A 22040-nucleotide genomic window follows, 5' to 3' on the forward strand; every position below is an offset into this window, starting at 1 on the left:
AGCCATGTATGGAAGTGAAACATGGACGATAACTAGATTGGACAAGAAGAGAATAGAAGCTTTCGAAATGTGGTGCTACAGAAGAATGCTGAAGATAAGGTGGGTAGATCACGTAACTAATGAGGAGCTATTGAATAGGATTGGGGAGAAGAGAAGTTTGTGGCACAACTTGACTAGAAGAAGGGATCGGTTGGTAGGACATGTTCTGAGAATTCAAGGGATCACCAATTTAGTACTGGAGGGCAGCGTGGAGGGTAAAAATCGTAGGGAGAGACCAAGAGATGAATACACTAAGCAGATTCAGAAGAATGTAGGTTGCAGTAGGTACTGGGAGATGAAGAAGTTTGCACAGGATAGAGTAGCATGGAGAGCTGCATCAAACCAGTCTCAGGACTGAAGACCACAACAACAACAACAGTTACTTTTACTCAGTTAATACTACTTATACCTATGTTTTTGTTCATTAATATGTGTTTGGGATATATCTATGACTAATATGAACATTCAGTAGCAGCAAACAAAAATTTGGCACGTTATACAGATGTGTAAAATAAGTAGCAGATATTATCAGGTACCCACTAATTAGAAATTCACAGATCCTCCATCAGCTATACTGTCACGCAAAATAAATTGTTGCCCCTTGATCGTTCCACAACTGTCGTGGAATGTGTCTGGGTGAAGACATTGGTCTAGCTACAAAGGGAACAGCCGGCCGGTGTGCCGAGTGGTTCTAGCCGCTTCAGTCTGGAACCACCCGACCGCTACGGTCGCAGGTTCGAATCCTGCCTCGGCCATGGATGTGTGTGATGTCCATAGGTTAGTTAGGTTTAAGTAGTTGTAAGTTCTAGGGGACTGATGACCTCAGATGTTAAGTTACATAGTGCTCAGAACCATTTGAAGCATTTGTACAAAGGGAACGGTGTTCACAATGGTGAGTAGTATTGTGTAAGAAGCAACTGTGCAGTCGGAATAAGAACTACCTACACTGAGCTGCAGCAATAATTTGCCGTACATGAAGATTTTCTTCCATTGAATGTTTCGAAACTGCTGTGCAGATAGAAGTCATACACCATAAAAGGTTTGTCGTCGTATCGAGTACTTTTTTTAGTCCATTTCGTGAACGTACATATCTGAGCTCGGGGTTAAAAACGTGACACAGTTGCCCCTGCGTAACTAATTATGGGATAAGCCTCCTTTCGAACCACCAGAAATGTGAAACAATATTTTTGGAGTTCAAATGGCTAAATGGTTCAAATGGCTCTGAGCACTATGGGACTTAACATCTATGGTCATCAGTCCCCTGGAACTTAGAACTACTTAAACCTAACTAACCTAAGGACAGCACACAACACCCAGCCATCACGAGGCAGAGAAAATCCCTGACCCCGCCGGGAATCGAACCCGGGAACCCGGGCGTGGGAAGCGAGAACGCAACCGCACGACCACGAGATGCGGGCAATATTTTTGGAGCACTCTGTACATTACCGCCCATTAAAATATTGTCGCCTCCATAATACTTTAGCTCCGTTCTTCTAGTTGAAAATAAAAGAGTTTGTGAGGTGATAAATTTGTACCAAGTACATTATTTCTCAATAAAGTATGTCAGCAATCTGTCGTAGATAGCAATATAGCTACAAGATTGCAAGACATATATCATCTTGTTTACTGATTTTAGTTCTGTCGTCAGGCGCAGTCCGAACATTGCTTACACTCTGGAAAAGCGTTTGTGATAAGCTTCGCAAACCACAACGGCAACAGCTGAGTAAGGCTGTGGCGGTTATAAATGGCGGGCGATATCAGGGCTGCGTTGGAACAGCCGCAGAAATGAAAGCTGCTCTCGTGGTTCTTGCTGGTAAGCGCACGCATCTTAATACAGTACTTCGCCGTTATCAGAAGTGTTCTTAGTGAACACTTTGATACTACACAGAATGGCAGTATATTCAATTCGTACTTCGTAATGAGTGTGGTGATGTATGGTGTACATGGAAGTATGTATTCTCATGGTTTGACAATGTAACAGCTATGTCCGTACTGTATGGTGAAGTACTGGGACGTGTAACTGACCTAGCACTTATTGTCATTGGAAACTAAGTAAACGTCTCAGTTTAATCTTAGCTTCATTTTACCCAGTGGTTACATGGAATATCACTTGCTCGATGTTGTTGCACCATTGTATTACAACTGAGGCATTCGTCGGACTCTCAACTTAAGAGGAAAATGAGGTAGTGGTAGTAAGCAAACATCCTGTGGTTCACAGCTTCCAAACGACTCTCACGCCGCTTAACACTCGTGCTATTTGCCCTTTCCTCCCCATCAAGAGTTGGTTGGTGTGTTGACTCATTATTTAAGAAACGGGAGCCATGTTCTGGAGGACCATGGTTCTAAATCTGCTTCAGCTATCGAGATTTAGGCTCAATGTCATTCTTCTAAATAGCTGACTGCAAGTACACGAAGAGTTCACAAGCCATCCTTGTCCGACCAAGATAGTAATCCGCCCCTAATGACGTGCTCGTCAACAGGTCGAGACACCATAACAAATCTTGCTAAAATTCCCATTATGGTTGCGTAATGTTCTGTTCATATTTTTCTCGAGAATTTACCGTAGTAAAAGTCCAGTTGGCAGCTGATCCGGAATTTAGGTCAAATACTGTTTTGATGAAGCACTCCCGACCAGTCTATCGTGATTAATTCTCTTCAACTCCGAATAAAGATACCAACCTACATACATTGAAACCTCCTTACCATATTCATTCCTTCGTCTTAATGCTCCCTGTAGAATTTTTACCCTCATTCCCCCCCCTTTCCTGCCCTCCCAGCACTCTTCCAAACACGCACACAAACTTCTCTCAATTATCAAACGAGCCATTTGCTGCTGCATCAGGCTATCAAAAGATCCCCCCTCTTACGTTCTTCCATAAATTTCTTTTCTCCTCATTTCATTTCAGCACCTCATTAGATACTTATCTACCATTCTCAACTTCAGCATTTTTCTACAACAATACGCTTCAAAAGATTCGGTTCCCTTCTTGTTCAGATGGTTCAAATGGCTCTGAGCACTATGAGACTTAACGGCTGTGGTCATCAGTCCCCTAGAACTTCGAACTACTTAACCTAACCTAAAGACATCACACACATCCATGCCCGAGGCAGGATTCGAACCAGCGACCGTAGCGGTCGCGCGGTTCCAGACTGCAGCGCCTAGAACCGCTCGACCACTCAGGCCGGTTCCCTTCGTTTCTGAATCGCTTATCGTTCACGTTTAACTTCAATACGTGACTACTTTCTAGAGTTTTATGTTTCATCCACTGCTTTTTTGTGGTAATAGCCTCCTTTGTAAATGTCGAAACTCTATTTGAAAGTAAAATCTTATGATTCTGATGTGATATGGGACAAAAGTTTGACTAAACAATTATATTTTTGATATTATATTAGCTGTTTTTCATTTTTGTCTGTATTTCGAGCCGTAAAACCTATTTCTCTATCAGTACATTCTACGAAGTTTAAGTTTATATCAGTAATTATTCATTAGTTCAAATTGGTTCTCAAGCATTTCTCCATGTCTCTAGTCTAATTCATATTTACTCATCGAAATCACTGGTTTCTCTTTGCATTTCTCTGTGTATCACTCAGCGATAGCGAGCTTGAGGTTTCAGACTGGCCGAACTTATCGCATCGTATTCCCTTCTGTACTTTAATGATCGTGATTGTTATTGAACACATCTTTGACCATTCTTGAAGCTTCTAACCTCCTCACTGGCTATTCATTCCTAAACATTATTTCAGTACTACACATTATCGCCAACCCATACAGACTTCTTATATAATAATATTCAGTGCTTCACGCTCTGATGAGGGGTTAGGTTGTTTGGGGAAGGAGACCAGACAGCAACGTCATCGGTCTCATCGGATTAGGGAAGGATGGGGAAGGAAGTCGGCCGTGCCCTTTCAGAGGAACCATCCCGGCATTTGCCTGGAGTGATTTAGGGGAATCACCCAAAACCTAAATCAGGATGGCCGGACGCAGGATTGAACAGTCGTCCTCCCGAATGCGAGTCCAGTGTCTAACCACTGCGCCACCTCGCTCGGAGCGTTCTGATGACATTTACTGAAGTATATACTTGTTTAATATCGGTATTTTTCTTCTCTTATATCACGCTGCAACACTGCTCCTCTCCGTAGTTCTGACCTTCGATGTACTTCTGCCTTTCGCTCTACCTTTAATAGAGTCCCCCATCTACCATTTGTAAATAACAACACTTTTCATTTCTTCGAAATCTCTTATAAACATACTATCTCAAGCAGCATTTTTCTCACATGATCTTGTTTTCAGTTTATTAACTTCTGCAGATTTACACTGCCTGTTTTCTCATCTTTTAAAATATTCTATTTCTGACTTCTAACGAGAAACTAATCTATTTCCTCACTACCTACGATTCTTCATTGCTTATACGTAATTAAGAACATTAACATCAGGATGAAGCGCTGTCGAGTATTTAGATCTCCAATCTTCGTGTAAAGAATGATGTGTCAGGTATGTTCCAGCTATAAGCGGACTTCTCGATGCTTCCTGATTTTGTTGAAAGGTGGCTGCTAAACGTGGCCGAACGAGATGTTCAGAGCCTGGAAGTGTATTTCATATTAAGCATCCGCATATTCTGTAGTTGTTGTTACTATTGACATGGCTATAAATTTTCGTGCTCTTTATGTTTCACTTTATTAGTTCTTACTACTTTGAAATACTAAGCACTTCTGGCATTTTATCCTCCTACTTACAACTCATTTGTTCCTAGCCGAAGATCGGCAGTACAACTAGCATACTACCAGACATCTTTCATAAACGTCGTAGTTATTACGTAAACATGATGAAATGATTTTTACGGACTTTTCCGTCTACATGTCGATCGCCGTCGATAATTTCTCTGTTGTTAGTGACAATGGTACAACTCTTTCACCGCCAATTAAAACTGTCGTTGTTACTCCAGAAGCTATTGGCTGATAACAATGACAGTTTTGCACCCCAAACAGCAGTGAATTCGCTGATGAAACCAGATATGTGAAACACTAGATGCTGGAAATAGTACAGTTGCATGAAATTAAATAACAGAAATTTTAATACAGATTTAATGGAGACTTAGGAATGTAACGTAAAAGTTAATCCAAGTGGTGTTCACGGAGCACAAACTCTAGTGGCGAGAGGACGAGGGAGGAAAAATAAACCAATTAAAATAAACAAATTCCAAATTTGTCTTAAATGATTTAGGGGAGCCCCGAAAACGTAAGTACGAGTAGCCAGTCGAGGAATTCAACCACAATCCTCCACGCTTAACTGCACTGTCACACTTCCATCGGTGTACGAAAAGAGGGAAACCACTGTGTAGTGGAAAAAATTTTTGCAGAACGAAGTAGGACTGGAACACCACCGTGATTACGATATGAAGTAGTGAACCATCATATATAGCAGTGAATCAGCGTCAACATGTTTGTCATACATGTGTCGTTACTGACGAAGCTGCTGTGGAATTTGACATAAGCCATGAATTTACATGCGGTAACAAGTACATTCATTTTGTTCATAGAAAAATTGTGCAGTGGGCGGCTGCACAGGCAGCTGTGCGATGATCACAAGTGCTAGTTGCGATTATGTACCGAACAATAACACAGGAAATGTTCACACATATCATAATTCACTTTCTGTGTACTATAATTATTTTCTTGGGCCTTTGTCCCGCTTCAACGCGGGGTCCCCACCGGTTACTACGGATCTGGTAATGTCAGAGGGGGGGCCGGATTCCCTGCCCGTCGCCACTCCGTACCCCTCGGGACGGAAGTAGTGTATCCCAGCTGTCTACGTCTAGTGTAAGCCGTCAAACAGTGCGAACGGTTTCAAATGTCTGCGAGTCGTGTAACTGAGTCGGGACATGGGGTCCTGTATTCCCCTAGTGGGATGTGGAAAACCGCCTGAAAATCATTTCTAGGCTAGTTGCACACCAGCCCTCATCGTTAATTCGCCGGAAGGATTCGATCCGGGGCCGGCGCGCCTACCCGAGTGCAGGAAGCACGCAATACCGCTCTCGGCTAACCTGGCGGGTGCACTTTCTGTTTACTATTTATGGGATATATGATTCCTTGGCGTTTTTTAGTTCCTTAGCAAAACAACATTGTAAGACATGTGTACAACGAGAAGTACTTGTACACTGACGTGGCAGAAGTCATGGGACAAGACAAGACAAATTATATGATTGGCAGTGCATTGGCGGGGCTACCATAATAATCGCACGAAGGGAATTAACAGACTTTGCAAGTCAAGAGTGGTAGTTGGAGCCAGACGCGTGGGACATTCCATTTTGGATATTGTTGTATTCCGAAATCCACAGCGTCAGGAGTGTGCCGAGAACACCAGTTTCAGGTATTACCTCTTATCACGGACAACGTAGTGGCCAATGGCCTTCACTTCACGACCGACAGCAGCGGCTTATGCGTTGACTTGTCAGTGCTGACAGACAAGCAACACCTAATGAGATAGGCGCAGAAATCAGATTGAGACGCTTGTCGAACGTATATGTTAGGAGAGAGTGACGAAATTTGGCGTTAATGGGCTATGGCAGCAGACGATCGACGCGATTACCTTTGCTAACAACACGACATCGCCTTCAGCGCCTTTCCTTTTCTCGCACCCACTTCCAGCATAGACGACTGGAAGACCATGGCCTTGTCATATGAGTAACGATTCGGTTATTAAGAGCTCATGGTAGGTTTCGAGTGTGACGCAGACCTCACGAAGTCATGGATCCAACTTATCAACAAGCCACTGTGAAAACTTGTGGTGGCTCCATATTGGCGGATGCTGTGTTTGCACGGAATGGACTGAGTCCTCTGGTGCAACTGAACCGATTATTGACTGTAAATGGTTATGTTCGGCTATTTAGAGATCGTTTGCAGGCTGTCCTGAACTTCTTATTTTATGGATAACAATGCATCATGTCACCGGGCTACAATTCTTCGCTATTGGTTTGAGGAACATTCTGGACAATTCTAGTGAACGAGTTGGCCATCCAGATCGCCCGAAATGAATCACATCGAACTTGTATGCGACGTAGTCTAGAGGTCAGGTCGTGCACAAAACCCAGAACTCACAACACTTTCGCAATTATGGACGGCTGTAGAGACAATATGGCTCAATATTTCTTCATGGGGCTTCCAATGACTTTTCGAGTCCATGTCACATGGAGTTGCTGCAGTGCACCGGGCAGAAGGATGTTCGATGCGATATAAAGTGGTATCCCACGAATTTTGTCTCCACAGTGAACGTTTTAATTAACAGTCGTGGACCTCACAACGTAAACCCATTATGGAAGTAACTGTTATCTGCACTGAGAAGTGGTTTGTGATTATAAATGAGCGACAGATTGATGTTGTTTCTCGCGCCTGCGTTGCAGTTGTCGCCGTGGTGGCGGTGTGCGGCGCGAGGCGGAGGTCGACCACGCCGCGACCGTGCGAGGACCGCTGCACCCTCCAGTACAGCCCCGTGTGCGTCCGCGACCCGGATGGCGCCTACTACTTGTTCAGCAACGAGTGCTTCCTGAGGGTCTGCAGGTGTCGCACCGACATTGGTGAGCAATGTTCTGGAATTAATTTCGTTCCTTACCCATTCTTATGCACACACTAGCTTAACATCTCTGAACGGTACACGGTACACGGTACACAGTACACGGTACACATTCAATTTTCCCTTTTCATTTGCGATTTTTCGTAGGAGATAAAATTGGAAACGAAATTGTCGCTCCCAAAGAAGAAATGAAACCTGCAGATATTATCGAGTACACTGTAACTGATAATTTTCTTCTGGGTTCACACCATAGCTTGTCTTAAATTTGGAGAGAATCATCATTATACCACACTGAATTTAAAATTGTGATATATTCAGCACTACTATCTCGAATGTGGCCTATTACGAAGTGCTTCGAAAATAGGAACAACACATCATATTGAAAGGGAAGTTACAACATAAAGACAATTCTACTATACTCGACGCAGTATTTACCTGTAACTCAGATGGACACATCGTCTTCGTTTGGACATAAAAACTCGCGTGTCATGCGTAACTGTGCGTAGTATAGTCGTCAAAATACGTGATGTCATACACAACATGAGTAGAAATATGGGACTGCGAGAGCTATAGCATTAACACACTGTTAAGACGCAACATATAAACAGTAACAACAAGTAGACAAATTTCGTGTTGCGTAATAACACAACACATCTATACATAGCTAGATGTGTTATTCTTACACATGTAGAAGTCTGGAAAACCGTACCTGTCGGTCAGAGAGCTCAATTGCAAAGTATCTTAAAGTGCTATCGATACTCGAATTCAAAGTATATCTTATGTCTTCTACTATCAGTAACACGGAAAACGGGATGAAAAACATCAGTATTTACAAAGCAGGGTCAAACATATCCACCGATACAGAGTACATTTTACACAAATGGTTCAAATGGCTCTGAGCACTATGGGACTCAACATCTTAGGTCATAAGTCCCCTAGAACTTAGAACTACTTAAACCTAACTAACCTAAGGACATCACACACACCCATGCCCGAGGCAGGATTCGAACCTGCGACCGTAGCAGTCCCGCGGTTCCGGACTGCAGCGCCAGAACCGCTAGACCACCGCGGCCGGCTTTACACAAATGTCACATCATAGTTCAGAAACAGAAAATGAATGTTTGAACACATATATTCGTTACAGTCATATTAAGCGACATTCGTAGCGCCGCGTCTCGATACTAATGACTTGAGAAATAATACTCAAGTATAAGTGAACGTAACCACTTGTCTGTAGTACAAAAGAAAGCGTTTGTCAATGCAATAAAAGATACTTAATGACAGCAGCACATCGTTCTGTAGAATAAAAGACACAGAAATTCAGTGAAAGTAAAAATTAACACTAAGGAGCAGTATGTATGCAGTGTTTTAGATCGTACATATAATTACAGGATTGAAATACAGATTTTGTGAATACACGTGTGTGACGTAATCTTGCTGTTGTCGTAATCTCTGTCGCAGATATCTGCAACGAGACAGATCACTCTTCCTGATTTAGTGTTTAATGATAAGTTAGGCATTTTTGTTGGTTACTGCTTAATTTGGTCCTTAGCACTATATCCTGAGAGGGGGTACTGACATGTTCTCGTTGTAAAACACTGACTGGGAACATATTATGTAGATATAAAATTAAAAGCACGACCTATGTAAATCCAGAATTTATCATAAAGTTTGAAGGGAAAATTTAAAATGATAACAAGAACGAAAATCTCACGAAATTTATTGGTACATGTCAAAAAACATCAGTATAACGATAATCTTCTTCTTCATTTTAACTTTTCTTTATAAAGCTACTGAACTTTAAAATCAGATATTCCTTGCAAGAGCATAAATTGATATATATTATACAGGGTGTTCATAAATTCCCGTTACATCCTCTTAGACTTCTACAGGGGAGTGAATACACATTGTTTTGAACAAGAACCCATATCCGTAAATGTACCGTTCCAATTCAGATGAGTAACGCGTCGACGTCTGCTGAGGGAAAGAGAAAAGCCTGAGAGATGGTTGCCCTCGTATGCAATAGGGTACCGGGTGACGTGTACTACGTCAGATGGTCGCTTAATGTCATTTATTATCTCTCTTGCTACGTGACCTGTTCAATGCCTCTGCGTCTCCGATGCACTAAACGGTTTCAGAATACACACACATCGTTATTGTGTATGGTGAAGATCAATTTAAAGAAAAAGCTACTATTCGGCTGCATCAAGAAAGCTTTCCGCAACGTACACGCCATTGGACAAACGTTTTGCCTATTACGCAGCGACTCCGAGACACAGGAACCTTCACCGTGGGGAGGCGTGACTGTGGCTCTCCACGGCGACGTTGAACCCCCGATTTTCAAGCTGTACTGCGTCGAAGAGAACCAGTCTACGAGTACTCGGAAACTTGCACGTGCAGTGGGTGTTAGTCAGTATGGTGTGGGACGTTCTGCGTGAGCAGCAATTACATCCCTACAGAGGGTGCACATTATGGGTCCAGCCGCTTTTCCACAATGCGTTGCCCACTGCATGTGGTTCCCGCATCACAGGATCGACATACTCGTTTCCTCCTAGAGATCTGTTCTCAAATGAATGTAAGCTCACCAGGGAATAGGTTCTGAAACTGCGAAATGGCCATGCCTTGGCAGACGAACACACTCGTGCCACGCAGGTTCAGCGATTGCAATACTCGTTTAGAATTAAAGAGTGGGCAGTTATTCTGGAAGGACGTATGGCCCATGACGTGATCGTCCAGAGTAACAGCCCACACTTGAATATGAAACCAGTGTTGCAATCGCTGAACCTGCGTGGCATGAGTGTTTTCGTCTGTCAAGGCATGGCCACTTTGGAATTTCAGACCCCATTCCCTAGTGACCTTTCATTCATTTGAGAACAGATCTGGAGGTGGAAACACGTATGTCGATGCAGTGCAACTAATAATCGTACCACAGATTCTGTCACGCTATTGGAATACACTAATGCGAAATAATCACAAAAATGTTTCGCAGAACGCTGTATAAGTAGATCAGTACATCATGGCATATAAGGATGACCTTACCAAATTTTAAGTACGTTTCACTGTACAGCATGAAAACTGCAATCAATTTGTATGTATGTTACACGTCCGTCGTGTGCATTCATTCCTGCACATCCTTCATTCCTCCTTAAAGAACATCGAATCGTGTGAATACACCTGAGTGTGCACGGATTTCGTCACATATGTGCTTGTTTCCGACAAGTATGGAATACGTCAGCGTGTTTAAAGCACCGTATAGGCAGAAATACAAGTTCGTAAAGTCAGGTGATAGCAGAGGCTATTCGACCTCTCCAAAACCAATGTATCACCCATCAAACCTTTATGTTAAATACTGCTATATGAGGCGAACAAAATACTGTTTCACGGTGACGAGCATAAAGTACATTAGCTGCCTTTTCCAATGCTACTGTGTGACGAATTTGAGGCATTGATAATAAGCAGTTTTCTATGAGTCTTTGATTCAGAATTCCTGTCCATACATTGATACTAAAGCTTGTCTGGATGATAACTTGAGAAATTGCACCTGTGTAGTTATTTACTATTCCATTCTGTGTGCATCCCAACTCGTCAGCGACTATAATTCGGATCTACTGTAACACGGCATGGATTCAGACTATATCGTTCCTGTGCGACGGAACTAATTATTTGTTCTTTTAAAAGGTGAGTGCTACCGGCAGGGGATCTCAAACCGTGTTTACAGAAAGATTTTGATGCCATTTCTCACAAGTTGCTTCTAATCAAACGGCGTGTCTATCGAGTGTCGTCTCAATTGTGCGACTTGATTCGTAATTTGCTGTCAGAAAAGTGACAGTTCGCCATCAATGAAGGAAACTGATCAAGTAAAACGGAAGCTAAATCTGCCCTTCACCAACGAAGAGTTACCGGCCTTCATAAGTTCCTAATCTACTTTAATGATTTAGTAGACAATGTGTGCAATCATCTTATACTGTTTACGGATGATGCTGTAATTTAGCGCCTAGTAAAGTCAACAGAAGATTAAAACCAATTACAAAATTATTTATACACCATATGTGTATGGTACGAGAAGTAGCAATTGACTACAAATAATAAAAGTATGAGGTCATCCACATAAGTACTGAAAGAACTTCGTAGAATTTCGGTTACACGACAAATCACAAAAATCTTAAAATTGTAAATTCAGCTGAATACTTTGGAATAATACTTACAAACTTAATCAGGAACGATCACACAGATGATGATGTGCTGAGGCTAACCGAAGACTGCTTACAAGATGCAAGATATCCACCAAACAGACTGTCTTCAGTATACCTGTCCTGTGATCAAGTACTGCTGTGCAGTACGAGATCCTTATCAGGACATTGGTAAAGTCCAAGGCAGGGCAGAGGAGAGAGTTCCACGCTATTATAAGTGGTGTCGGGTGTCCAACATTAAAACAAACACGTTCTCCGATACGATGACAGTTTTTCGGAACATTTCAATCTCCAATTTTATACCGTGGACGCTAAAATATTTTGTTGACGCCCACTTGCATGCGGATTAATGATTAAAGTAAAAAGAAAGAGAAATCAGAGGTCCCATGGAGGGATTTAAGCGTTCATTCTTCCCCTGTGCTGTTCGAGAGTGTAACGGTAAGGACATAGTGAGCAAGTGGTTCGATGAGCCCTCTACTAGAAAATTGAGCGAGACTTGCAGAGTAGTCATGCAGATGTAAATGTAGTTGTAGATGTAGATGTGGATGGGAACTGCAAATCGTCAGCTATTCACCTTGAAGTCCGTTAGATGATTTGTGGCGATCTTGTAGCCTCGTAGCGGGGCGACACACCCGTAAGATATATTGGTGAATTAATTACTTGAACAGCAGGAACCACATGAGAGCGTGGTATATGTCTTCAGCTGCCTCAATTCTTCGCACATACTTTTCGCAATAGCCTTCAATTTGTGGCAACAATCTCTCAGCCACAGGCGGAGTGACAGATGTATGTGGTTTACCGTGTTCCATTGTTCTTGTAGCGAATGATCCTGAATTTTTTTTCCAGATTGAATGCGACGCTGACGATGCTGTGCTGCCTACATGTCTCGTTTCTGTCAATTAATGCCCTAGGATAAACTATAACGGAATACCATAATTGCCATTACCGCGTGGAATAATGAGACACCATATCATTATTAACGTTGTTCACACTTCACTAAATCACTAACCTTCATCTGATGCCAGCACAACCTCAGACAGATAAGTATGGAATGGGTATAGCAGGAGACAGTTGAAAATCCTACACGTGACAACAGCATCACAGTCTGAGAGTAAGTACAGAGTAATAAGTAATTAACATCAAAAGGAAGACAACCTACCCCAGTAAGCAGTGATAATTCACGACCCATGTGCGAGCAAGCTTCAAAAAGCAGTACAAAACTTTTTTCTGAAATCAGGTTGTTTACTTTCTTTCAAGATGCCAGTACATCATATTATTCCCCAATCTCCTGTCTGCAAACCTTATTTTTCCACACCCAAAACCCTATTTTAGAAAAAATGTCCGTTCAATGCGATGGCCTTTGTGACATGACTGAGTTAGTCTGTATTCTCGCATGGTACCAGTCTATTAGTTGACGTTGGAGGCAACGTCTGGCTGCATCAATGTCCTTCCAGCGCCCACGTACTATTTCCGCGGAGAGAATGCTTAATTAGGGGTAATACATGGGACTCGGAAGGTGTGAGATCCAGGCTGCAGGTTGGATGAGGAAGAACAGTCCAACGACGTTTTGTTAGAACCTCTCTGGTGTGCAGACTTGTTTTAGGCTTTGTGTCGTGGAGAAGGAGAACTTAGTTTGCATTTTTATGGGGACGAACACGCTAAAACCGTTTGTTAAATGCCGCAGGACCACAGCTGTACGGCGGGACGGCATGCGGGAGATCGCACAGCTTTGTGCGACCTTGTTGCAGTGATGATGGACGCCCCTCAGGGGCTCACCGTGATTTTGTTCACTGCCAAGTCTGCGTAGATATTTTGCAAGCGCCTATGTATATGCGTCAAAAGGAAATCAATGACAGCCCTCTGATTGCAGCGCATCTTCGTTACAGACGCCACCCATCGGAATTTCGTTAGCTGATCAGGGAATATTCCACGATATTCCACAACAAATTCCGTAATTTAGCAACCGAAATTGGCCGAGAAAGTGTTGCTACTCATTGAACGCCTCTCGTAGAACAGTAAATTTCTAAAAACGAATATGATCCCGAACAGAAGTTTCTAAAACTTTTTCCTGGTTTTGATGTGTATTAAATCCTGTAGGCATACAGAACGTTTTTGAAGCTCATGCAATAACGTCTCTATGAAGCACTGCGGAGGACAACTGCAATTGGTGTGTTATTACTAAGAGCTCCGCGCAGCTCCGTTTCATGAACCGGATAAACTGCCATAATGCGCTTGTGTGAGATCATGCCCCCTATATGTGAAACGTGGCAGCTATGACTGGAACCATATCTTCTAGGAAGGTATGCTGAAAAGTAATGCCTCCGAACTTCTTACTTGAAAACTCTTGAAGGTTTGTAAATAAAACAAATGTAACTATCATTCTTACACCTTCCTTCTTCTTAGCTACACATTTGCAGCCCGCCGCTTTAGAGCTCCCAATTGTAGTATGGTAGATGGCGGATATGACGTAACTTAGTCAGTGCGTGAGTAACAGCGTCTTGTAACCGAGTTAATAGTTCTAAGGGTTCGTCTGTCCATGCAGCATAGTCATCACGACGACGCCAGACCACACACAACTGTTTCCAAAACTTAAAGAAAAGCTTCAACGACTTCACTTTGGTGGTGATGAAGCGGTGCAAGCAGAGGTGATGCTGTGGCTCCGTCTACATCTATATCTACATGGATGCTCTACAAATCATATTTAGGTGCCTGACAGAGGGCTCATTGAACCACCTTTACAATTCTCTATCTCTTACAGAGTTCCGATTTCCCTTATTTTGTCCTGGTGATCGTTTCTCCCTACGTACGTCGGTGTCAGCAAAACATTTCGGCATTCGGGGAGAAAGTTGGTGATTGGAATTTCGTGAGAAGATGTCCAGCCAAAATCTTGAATCATTTCAGTGACACTCTCTCGCATATTTCGCGATAATACGAAACGTTCTGCCCTTCTTTGAATTTTTTCGATGTAATCCGTCAGTCCTATCTGGTAAGGATCCCACACCGCGCAGAGGACGTACTAGCGTAGCGTAGGCAGTCTCCTTAGTAGATCTTTTACTTTTTCTAAGTGTCCTTCCAGTAAAACGCAGTCTTTGGTTAGCCTTCCCCACAACTGTTTCTATGTATTCCTTCCAATTTAAATTGTTCGTAATTGAATTTGCTGGGCACTTAGTTGAATTTACCACCTTTGGATTTGACGGATTTATAGTGTAACCTAAGTGTAACGAATACTTTTTAGTACTCATGTGGATGACCTCACATTTTAGTTATTGACGGTCAATTGCCAATTTTCGCATCATTCAGATATCTTTTATAAATCGTTTCACAATTTTGTTTTGATTTTCTGATGACTTTATTAGTCGATAAACGACAGCGTCATCTGCAAACAACCTAAGACGGCTGCTCAGATTGTCTCCAAAATCGTCTATATAGATAAGAGACAGCAAAGGGCATATAACACTACCTTGGGGAAGGCCAGAAATCACTTCTACCTCACTCGATGACTATCTGCCAATTAGTACGAACTGCAACATCTCTGACAGGAAGTCACAAATTCAGTCACATAACTGAGAGAATATTCCATAAGCACGCCATTTCACTACAGGCCGCTTGTGTGGTACAATGTCAAACATTCTATAGTGGGGGCATCAATAAACCTGTCGCTCATAATGAGAAACGTGTTCGTATCCAGGACTGCTATGCTGAGAAATAAATATGTAGACGTGAAGAATAAAGACGTAGAACTTAGTTTTATTGAATAAGTTTGAAGAGCTTTCACACAAAAATTCGGAGGCATTAGTTTACAGCTAAGCCTCGTATTAGCTGCTATTCATTTCTTTGTCCTTACAATGATACAATAAGCAACCAGTTGCATATAATAAATTTAATTTCTTGATCACTTTCATCCTCTTTTTATGGGAGATACTTCCTTGTTCCTCATCTTCACAAGTGTTACCGTCATTTGCTTTCGATACCGTTGTATGACTATCTTATGTGCATAAGCTGTGTCTTCTACTAAGAGTTTCGCTATCTTCTGACCTGAGCCACTAATTGATTTTCATTAAAAAGGTGGAATACTGGCTGGCAGTAATCTCTCCAAGTTTTGTTTATGACCTGGAGAACTGGCGCTCCGAAACATTACAATTGTGAATGAAGTTAGAAATATCTGAAACTTGCACACTGTAAACCAAATTATCAGAGTTTTGTAAGTGCTGACCTAAATCCTTATGCTGTATATTATAGCTGATGACCTTGTCCCGTTTGCGTTCCAGAGTTCACGAGACTGGACGACGCCGACGAGTGTCCCTCCGACGCAAGGACGAAGTGCCCGGACCAGCTGCGCTCGCCGAGCGACGCCTACGGCGAGAGCATGGAGGAGCCCGAATCGCGGTCAGACTCCTCCGACTCGTCCGAAGAGGGTGACAGCATCAGGAGGCGCCACGAGCAGCAAGAGCGCTACTCCTGAAGACACCGGGAGCAGCAAGGCCGCGTCTAGTGCAGCAGCTTGGGCGTCACCACTCGATACGTTCCCCACGACAATGTTCCCGCTGCAGTAGTACATTCCACTGTGCCACTAATGTCTGAAACACTGTTATGCACCATTGCGTTACTTGTTGATTTTTCGCATTGAAGAAGCACTGCGACCATGCTTTTCATCAGCTGTCTGTCATTTGGAAGTCGTATGCTCTTAATGAAATTTTTTTTTTATAAATTAAACTAGCTGCTGCGATGTTACATCTCGTTTCTTTTAATTAGTCCTTCCCAGTTTGGAATAGCCTCTTTGGAGGTGAGGCATCGGACTTTGGATCCGTAACGATGTTGTGTAGTAGCAGTTAACAGCTCAGTTATTACTGTTACATGATGCACGCCACAGAAAAATAGTACAAGTAAGCTACCTCTTGTGAAATACTTGCACCTATCTGCATTCACACTCACGGACCCTATAAAAATTAAATAAAATTAATATGACTAATATTCAGTAGTTAATCACATGATTGACGTGCATTGCACTGACGGCACAGTGCTCAGTATGGCGCAAGGTCTTTAGTCACAAATGTATGAAACATTTACTTTTCATTAGTGAAAGTGTGCAGAAGTTCATGTCTAGAATGTATGTGAAAGACAGTTTTCAGCTGAACGTGATGCGAGAGCTTAACTGTAGCGAATAACACTTTAATTTTATCATACAGAATGAAAGTTATGTTTTCACTGGACTTTATTATGCCGCAGTACCTATACTGCTTGGCACTTTACCTTATAAAGTGCGCATTTCACAGCCGGCTGATACATTTGCTACAGGAAGCCCGATTACTGTTTAGAGGCATCCGCAGCGCTAGTTGACTTTACAACGGCTAACTATGGTCTGTACCAACTTCCTTTTGATACTGTTGATTAATAAAGGACTTCTGGCAAATGTTACGTAGGATTCGGATACACTCACTATTTACGTAATGAAACATGAGAGACCCGTTCCAATAATCAAACAGGTGATTATTCAGATTAATTTATAGCAAAACAAATGGAAAATCCAGATATAATAATGTGGACCAGCAAATGCTCTAGAAAAATACAAAAAAGATTTGTTCTAAGTAATCCAGTTCGAATAAATTACAAGAACAGTAACCATAGGCCTCTGGTATCTCAGAGAGTACAAGAACTTTGCCACCATAGTACTTGAATACATGATGGTTGTCCCTGGACGTGTACAGAAACTTCCTGGCAAATTGAAACTGTGTGCCGGACCGAGAGTCGAACTCGGGACCTTTGCCTTTCACGGGCAAGTGCTCCACCATCTGCCAGGCAGTTTCATATCAGCGCACACTCCCCACACCTCATTCTGGAAACATCACCTAGGCTGTGGCTAAGCCATGTCTCCGCAATATCCTTTCTTTCAGGAGTGCAAGTTCTGCAAGTTTCGCAGAGAGCTTCTGTGTAGTTTCGGACGTAGGAGACGAGGTACTGGCAGAAGTAAAGCTGTGAGGACCAGGCGGAAGTCGTGTTTGGGTAGCAGAGATGGTAGAGCACTTGCCAGCGAAAGGCAGAGTTCACGAGTTCGAGTCTCGGTTCGGCACACAGTTTTAATCTGCTCGGAAGTTTCATATCAGCGCACACTCCGCTGCAGAGTGAAAATCTCGTTCTGCATATATCACTTTAGTTGCAAAAATCTGAGAACAACTGTACTTGTAGTAATAAATTTTCTTTATGTAGATGTAAGATAAATGCGTAAAATATCAATATATTCCACGTCACAAGGCTACTTTATATTAAGTTATTATGGAGTTTATTTCTGAAGAATTTAATCGTCGGTTTGAAATATAATGGTGAACCGTAATTCGCCGAATAACTGTTTTCTGTTTATCATTACGTAAACAAAATTTGAAAAACAGTAATGTACACGTGTCATTAGTTATGAACGATACGGAGAAAAAATTAAAATCTGATTACGTTTTTGATAGGTGCAACATTCTAAATCTAGATCATTGTCAAGCGAAATTTGTGACTAATTTTCGTAGCACAACAATATCACAAGGAAATATGAAAAATATTATTACGTTATGGACAAATGTGGAAAGGTATAAAAATTTGTAAATGCTTCAGTGTAACGCGTAATTAGGTGAGACAGAAGATGCTCATACATAAACTGTAATAAACATTGTCGAAAAGAAGGTGGGATCGCAACCATCGGTTAATGCAGAAAGTTTTCGCAAATCTCGGTTTCTTACGAACTGATACTATCCACCTCTCCCCCATCCCTTAATTATGTGTTGTAGGGACGTTAAACATGACCTTTCCTTGAAATTTATGTCGTACAATTTTCGATGACCAAAGCGAATTTTATAGAATAACGATGTTTCTTTCCATTAACTATTGAGACATGCTGTAATAAATGAGACAGGGTTATGTTTGATGATGATGATGATGATGATGTTGGTTTGTGGGGCGCACAACATCGAGGTCATCAGAGCCCGTTCAAGTTCCAAAGCAGTCCACTTCCAATCTCGCCATTTCGCAAATGATGAGGAGATGATGAGGACAAGTCAAACATCCAGTCACCAGGCAGGGAAAATGGCCGACCCGGCCGGGAATCGAGCTTGGGACCCCGTGGTCCAGAAGTAGCAACGCTAGCCAGTAGACCACGAGCTGCAGTCCTACTAGACTGAAAAAACATGCAGTTCACATGGCCAGAATTCTCCTCAAGGTAAGTCAGTTTCTCCAGAGTACGAGCAGCATTAAACGCTAAAAATCAAATAAAAACAGTCTCGCACGCGTTTTCCGATTTTTATTCGTCAGCTACTGGTTCCGGCACTTTCCTCAGACCATCTTCAGGCTTTTCTCCGTCAATAGCGGGGAACGACACTGTTTTCATTTGATTTTAGCATTATATACTGGTCGTTGCTTTGCTTCAATTATAGAATGTTTTCTGTATTATGAGTTCGGACTTGACGTCGTTATGAGATTACGAATCGCAGTAAACTACCATGTAGCTATTTAAGTGAACAAAAGGAGTGATATATTCTATGGCATCTCCAGTGATGACTGATAACTGTAGTCCCTACGGTAACCGCTGTTCGCTATGGCATAACAATGCTAGGAGGTGGTGCATAGTCCTAACTATTGTAGGATGCCTGAAAGGACGACTGTACTTTCTGATATTACGTATGTTATAACATGTCCAGGGCATTCACGTTTCTTTCTCTTTCAGACTACCATTCTGAGGAGAATAATATGCACAGTACAAACTTAGTGCTGTCATTTTCATACTATACAGCTACACAAATTCTACGTATCTTCATCCGTTTACTCTCAAAATATACCATAGCATAATGCTACCTTACTGTCTGATTCATTAATTGCATTTATACGTCCTACGATATACATGAAGGTAAACGGATAAGGAAGTTGCTACGAAACTAGGGTATATGTATTGAAGGGAGTGACAGTGTGTGCGGTTTCATATAACAACTATTCTTAAATTGGCAATAAAATGCAATAAGTGTTTATTTTTGAAAGATAATTGAAGCTATAGTGGTACACACTCCTGAAAATGAGATTAACATAAGTATAATTCAGTGAAAAAGATTTTTCTATTAAACCAGTAGACAATATCCTCAAATTCTGTTAAGAAAGCTCATATGGGCTTCATGCTACCACATTGTTCACTACAGATTAAAAGAATCTATGCGTAATAGAGTGAGTACTGCCACTTGGAAAGATTCTGAAGAAATTGTCCTCAAAATACGAATTTATTGCGTTAAACCACTGCAGCATTCTAATTAAAGATGTTGATCAGATGGTTGGCATCTCGTATGGTTCGATTCCTAATATCTTGAAACAAGAGTATGAAGAAGCTGAGTAGGCTATGAACGTCCCATTAGTTAATTCGAAGAAGGGGAAATCAGTACCCAATTTACAGCAGGAGCCGCTTAATCCAAAGGAGAGTGTTGACGACACGTGGGTCACCGGGAGATCCAGAGAGAAAATAGCACTCAAAAAACTTGGATGTTAAAAGTTTCGAAGATAAATAGATACAGAAATGCCGTTTGGGCAGTGAATTGCCGGACAGGGGCTATTTGAATTTATCAAATTTTATGTTTGTGCGATTTTTTATTACAGAGATATGAGGCCATATTTGTTTTTTAAATGGAATTCTGTATTAAATTTTAATGTAACATGAAGGGCTTAAAAATACGGTTTCAAATATGTGTATATCATAATTTTTAGGCGAACACTTTTTGAGACACAGATACGTTCTCGTATCGTCTTCGTCCTTCGAAGCGGCGTTGTCGAATGCGACCTTTCCTGTTGTGTAGAGTACATGGTACACGTCGCAAGAGTCTGTCCTTACACAAACACGCCCATTTACCATACAATAGTAGTACATACTGCGATATTTTGAGCAAAAATTAGCTGATGATGTCGCGCAAATATTATTCAGTTATTTGACAACTGCGATACCAAAATAGTAGACAACATACAGTATTATAATACTACAAGATGATAATACATTTTAAGTAACAGAAATACAAATATAAATGAGGAGGCCCTTATTGGTCGCAATTACTTCATACGTACTTGTTTTTTATTTGAAAATATTTACCATTGATCACAATACGAAGCAAATATACAGAAAGATCCAAAATACATACTGTACATGATACAAAACTTTACTGAAGGATGTGCTCAAAATGCTTCCCCTCTGCTGCAATGCACATTTGTAGTCGGCGTTCGAATGATTTGTGAATGGCTGCAAGGGTGTCACCTGACATATCGGCACACTCTTCAATGATACGTTGCTTCATATCGTCTGGCACAGATTGTATTTCAGCAAACACTTTATGTTTTATTTTATCCCACAGAAAAAAAAAATCAAGAGGGGTCAGATCAGGAGACCGGGCTGACCACTTCACTTCAGCACGTTGTCCTATCCAACAATCCGGGAACTTTTCATTCAACAGCTCTATAGCTGTTGAATGAGCTGTAGCTGAATGTAGCTGTAACTCTCAATATCGCTTTATTGCTCTATCAGCATTTCTTCTGCTTTCACCACACACTAGAAGCATATCTAACCTCATCTTCGCTGGTGTACGTGTCTGCTCCTAAAACCTGTGACGGAAATGCGATGTCTCATTACACCAGAAGCACATTTATACCCTTCTCTCCAGCTACCTGGTGCGTCATCTTGCAGCGTTATCGAGAAGCAGGAAAACGATGCCTTCCTTGTTAAGTTCCTCAGTGGTCAATAGGAAAGGTCGCATTAGACAACGCAGCTTGGAAGGACGACACGATACGAGAATATATCTGTGTATCATAAACTATTCGACTAAATATTATGGTATACACATATTTGAACGCGTCTTTTTTAAGCCCATCATGGTACGCTAAAATAAAAAATAGCACAACATGAAATGTGATGTATTCAAGGAGCTCCTGTCCCTGCAATTCACTGTCTAAACGGCATATTTGTATCTATTACGGTTGGGGAGGTACAAGGGGTGTTATGACTTAGCTACCTCACCATGTATATTACTTTTGACAGCCAAGAACCATAATCCTCTTGAACAATATGTGATAAATGATGCGAATTTAAAGATGTAGGTATCTTGATGAAACCGCTAAACAACGTTCATAGTAAAATAAATTTACTGAAATGAGATGACAAGAATCGAAACAGAACACATAATATCTTGAACCACACTAAAGTCAAAAATTACAGAATGTACAGAATGTCTCTACGCATCAGAAATACT

At 41.7% G+C, this 22040-nt stretch overlaps 1 protein-coding gene across 1 annotated transcript; it reads left to right on the plus strand.

Annotated features, from left to right (window-relative positions):
* The first annotated feature begins 1745 nt into the window (after positions 1 to 1745).
* On the plus strand, positions 1746 to 16510 carry LOC126147310 (greglin-like). The gene is made up of 3 exons (XM_049915685.1): positions 1746 to 1852; positions 7437 to 7610; positions 16065 to 16510. Exons 1-3 carry the CDS (start codon positions 1825 to 1827, stop codon positions 16256 to 16258), a joined length of 396 nt encoding a protein of 131 aa, XP_049771642.1. The 5' UTR covers positions 1746 to 1824; the 3' UTR covers positions 16259 to 16510.
* The last annotated feature ends 5530 nt before the right edge of the window (positions 16511 to 22040 follow it).

Source organism: Schistocerca cancellata, chromosome 2 (assembly GCF_023864275.1).
Source record: "Schistocerca cancellata isolate TAMUIC-IGC-003103 chromosome 2, iqSchCanc2.1, whole genome shotgun sequence".
NCBI lineage: Eukaryota > Metazoa > Arthropoda > Insecta > Orthoptera > Acrididae > Schistocerca > Schistocerca cancellata.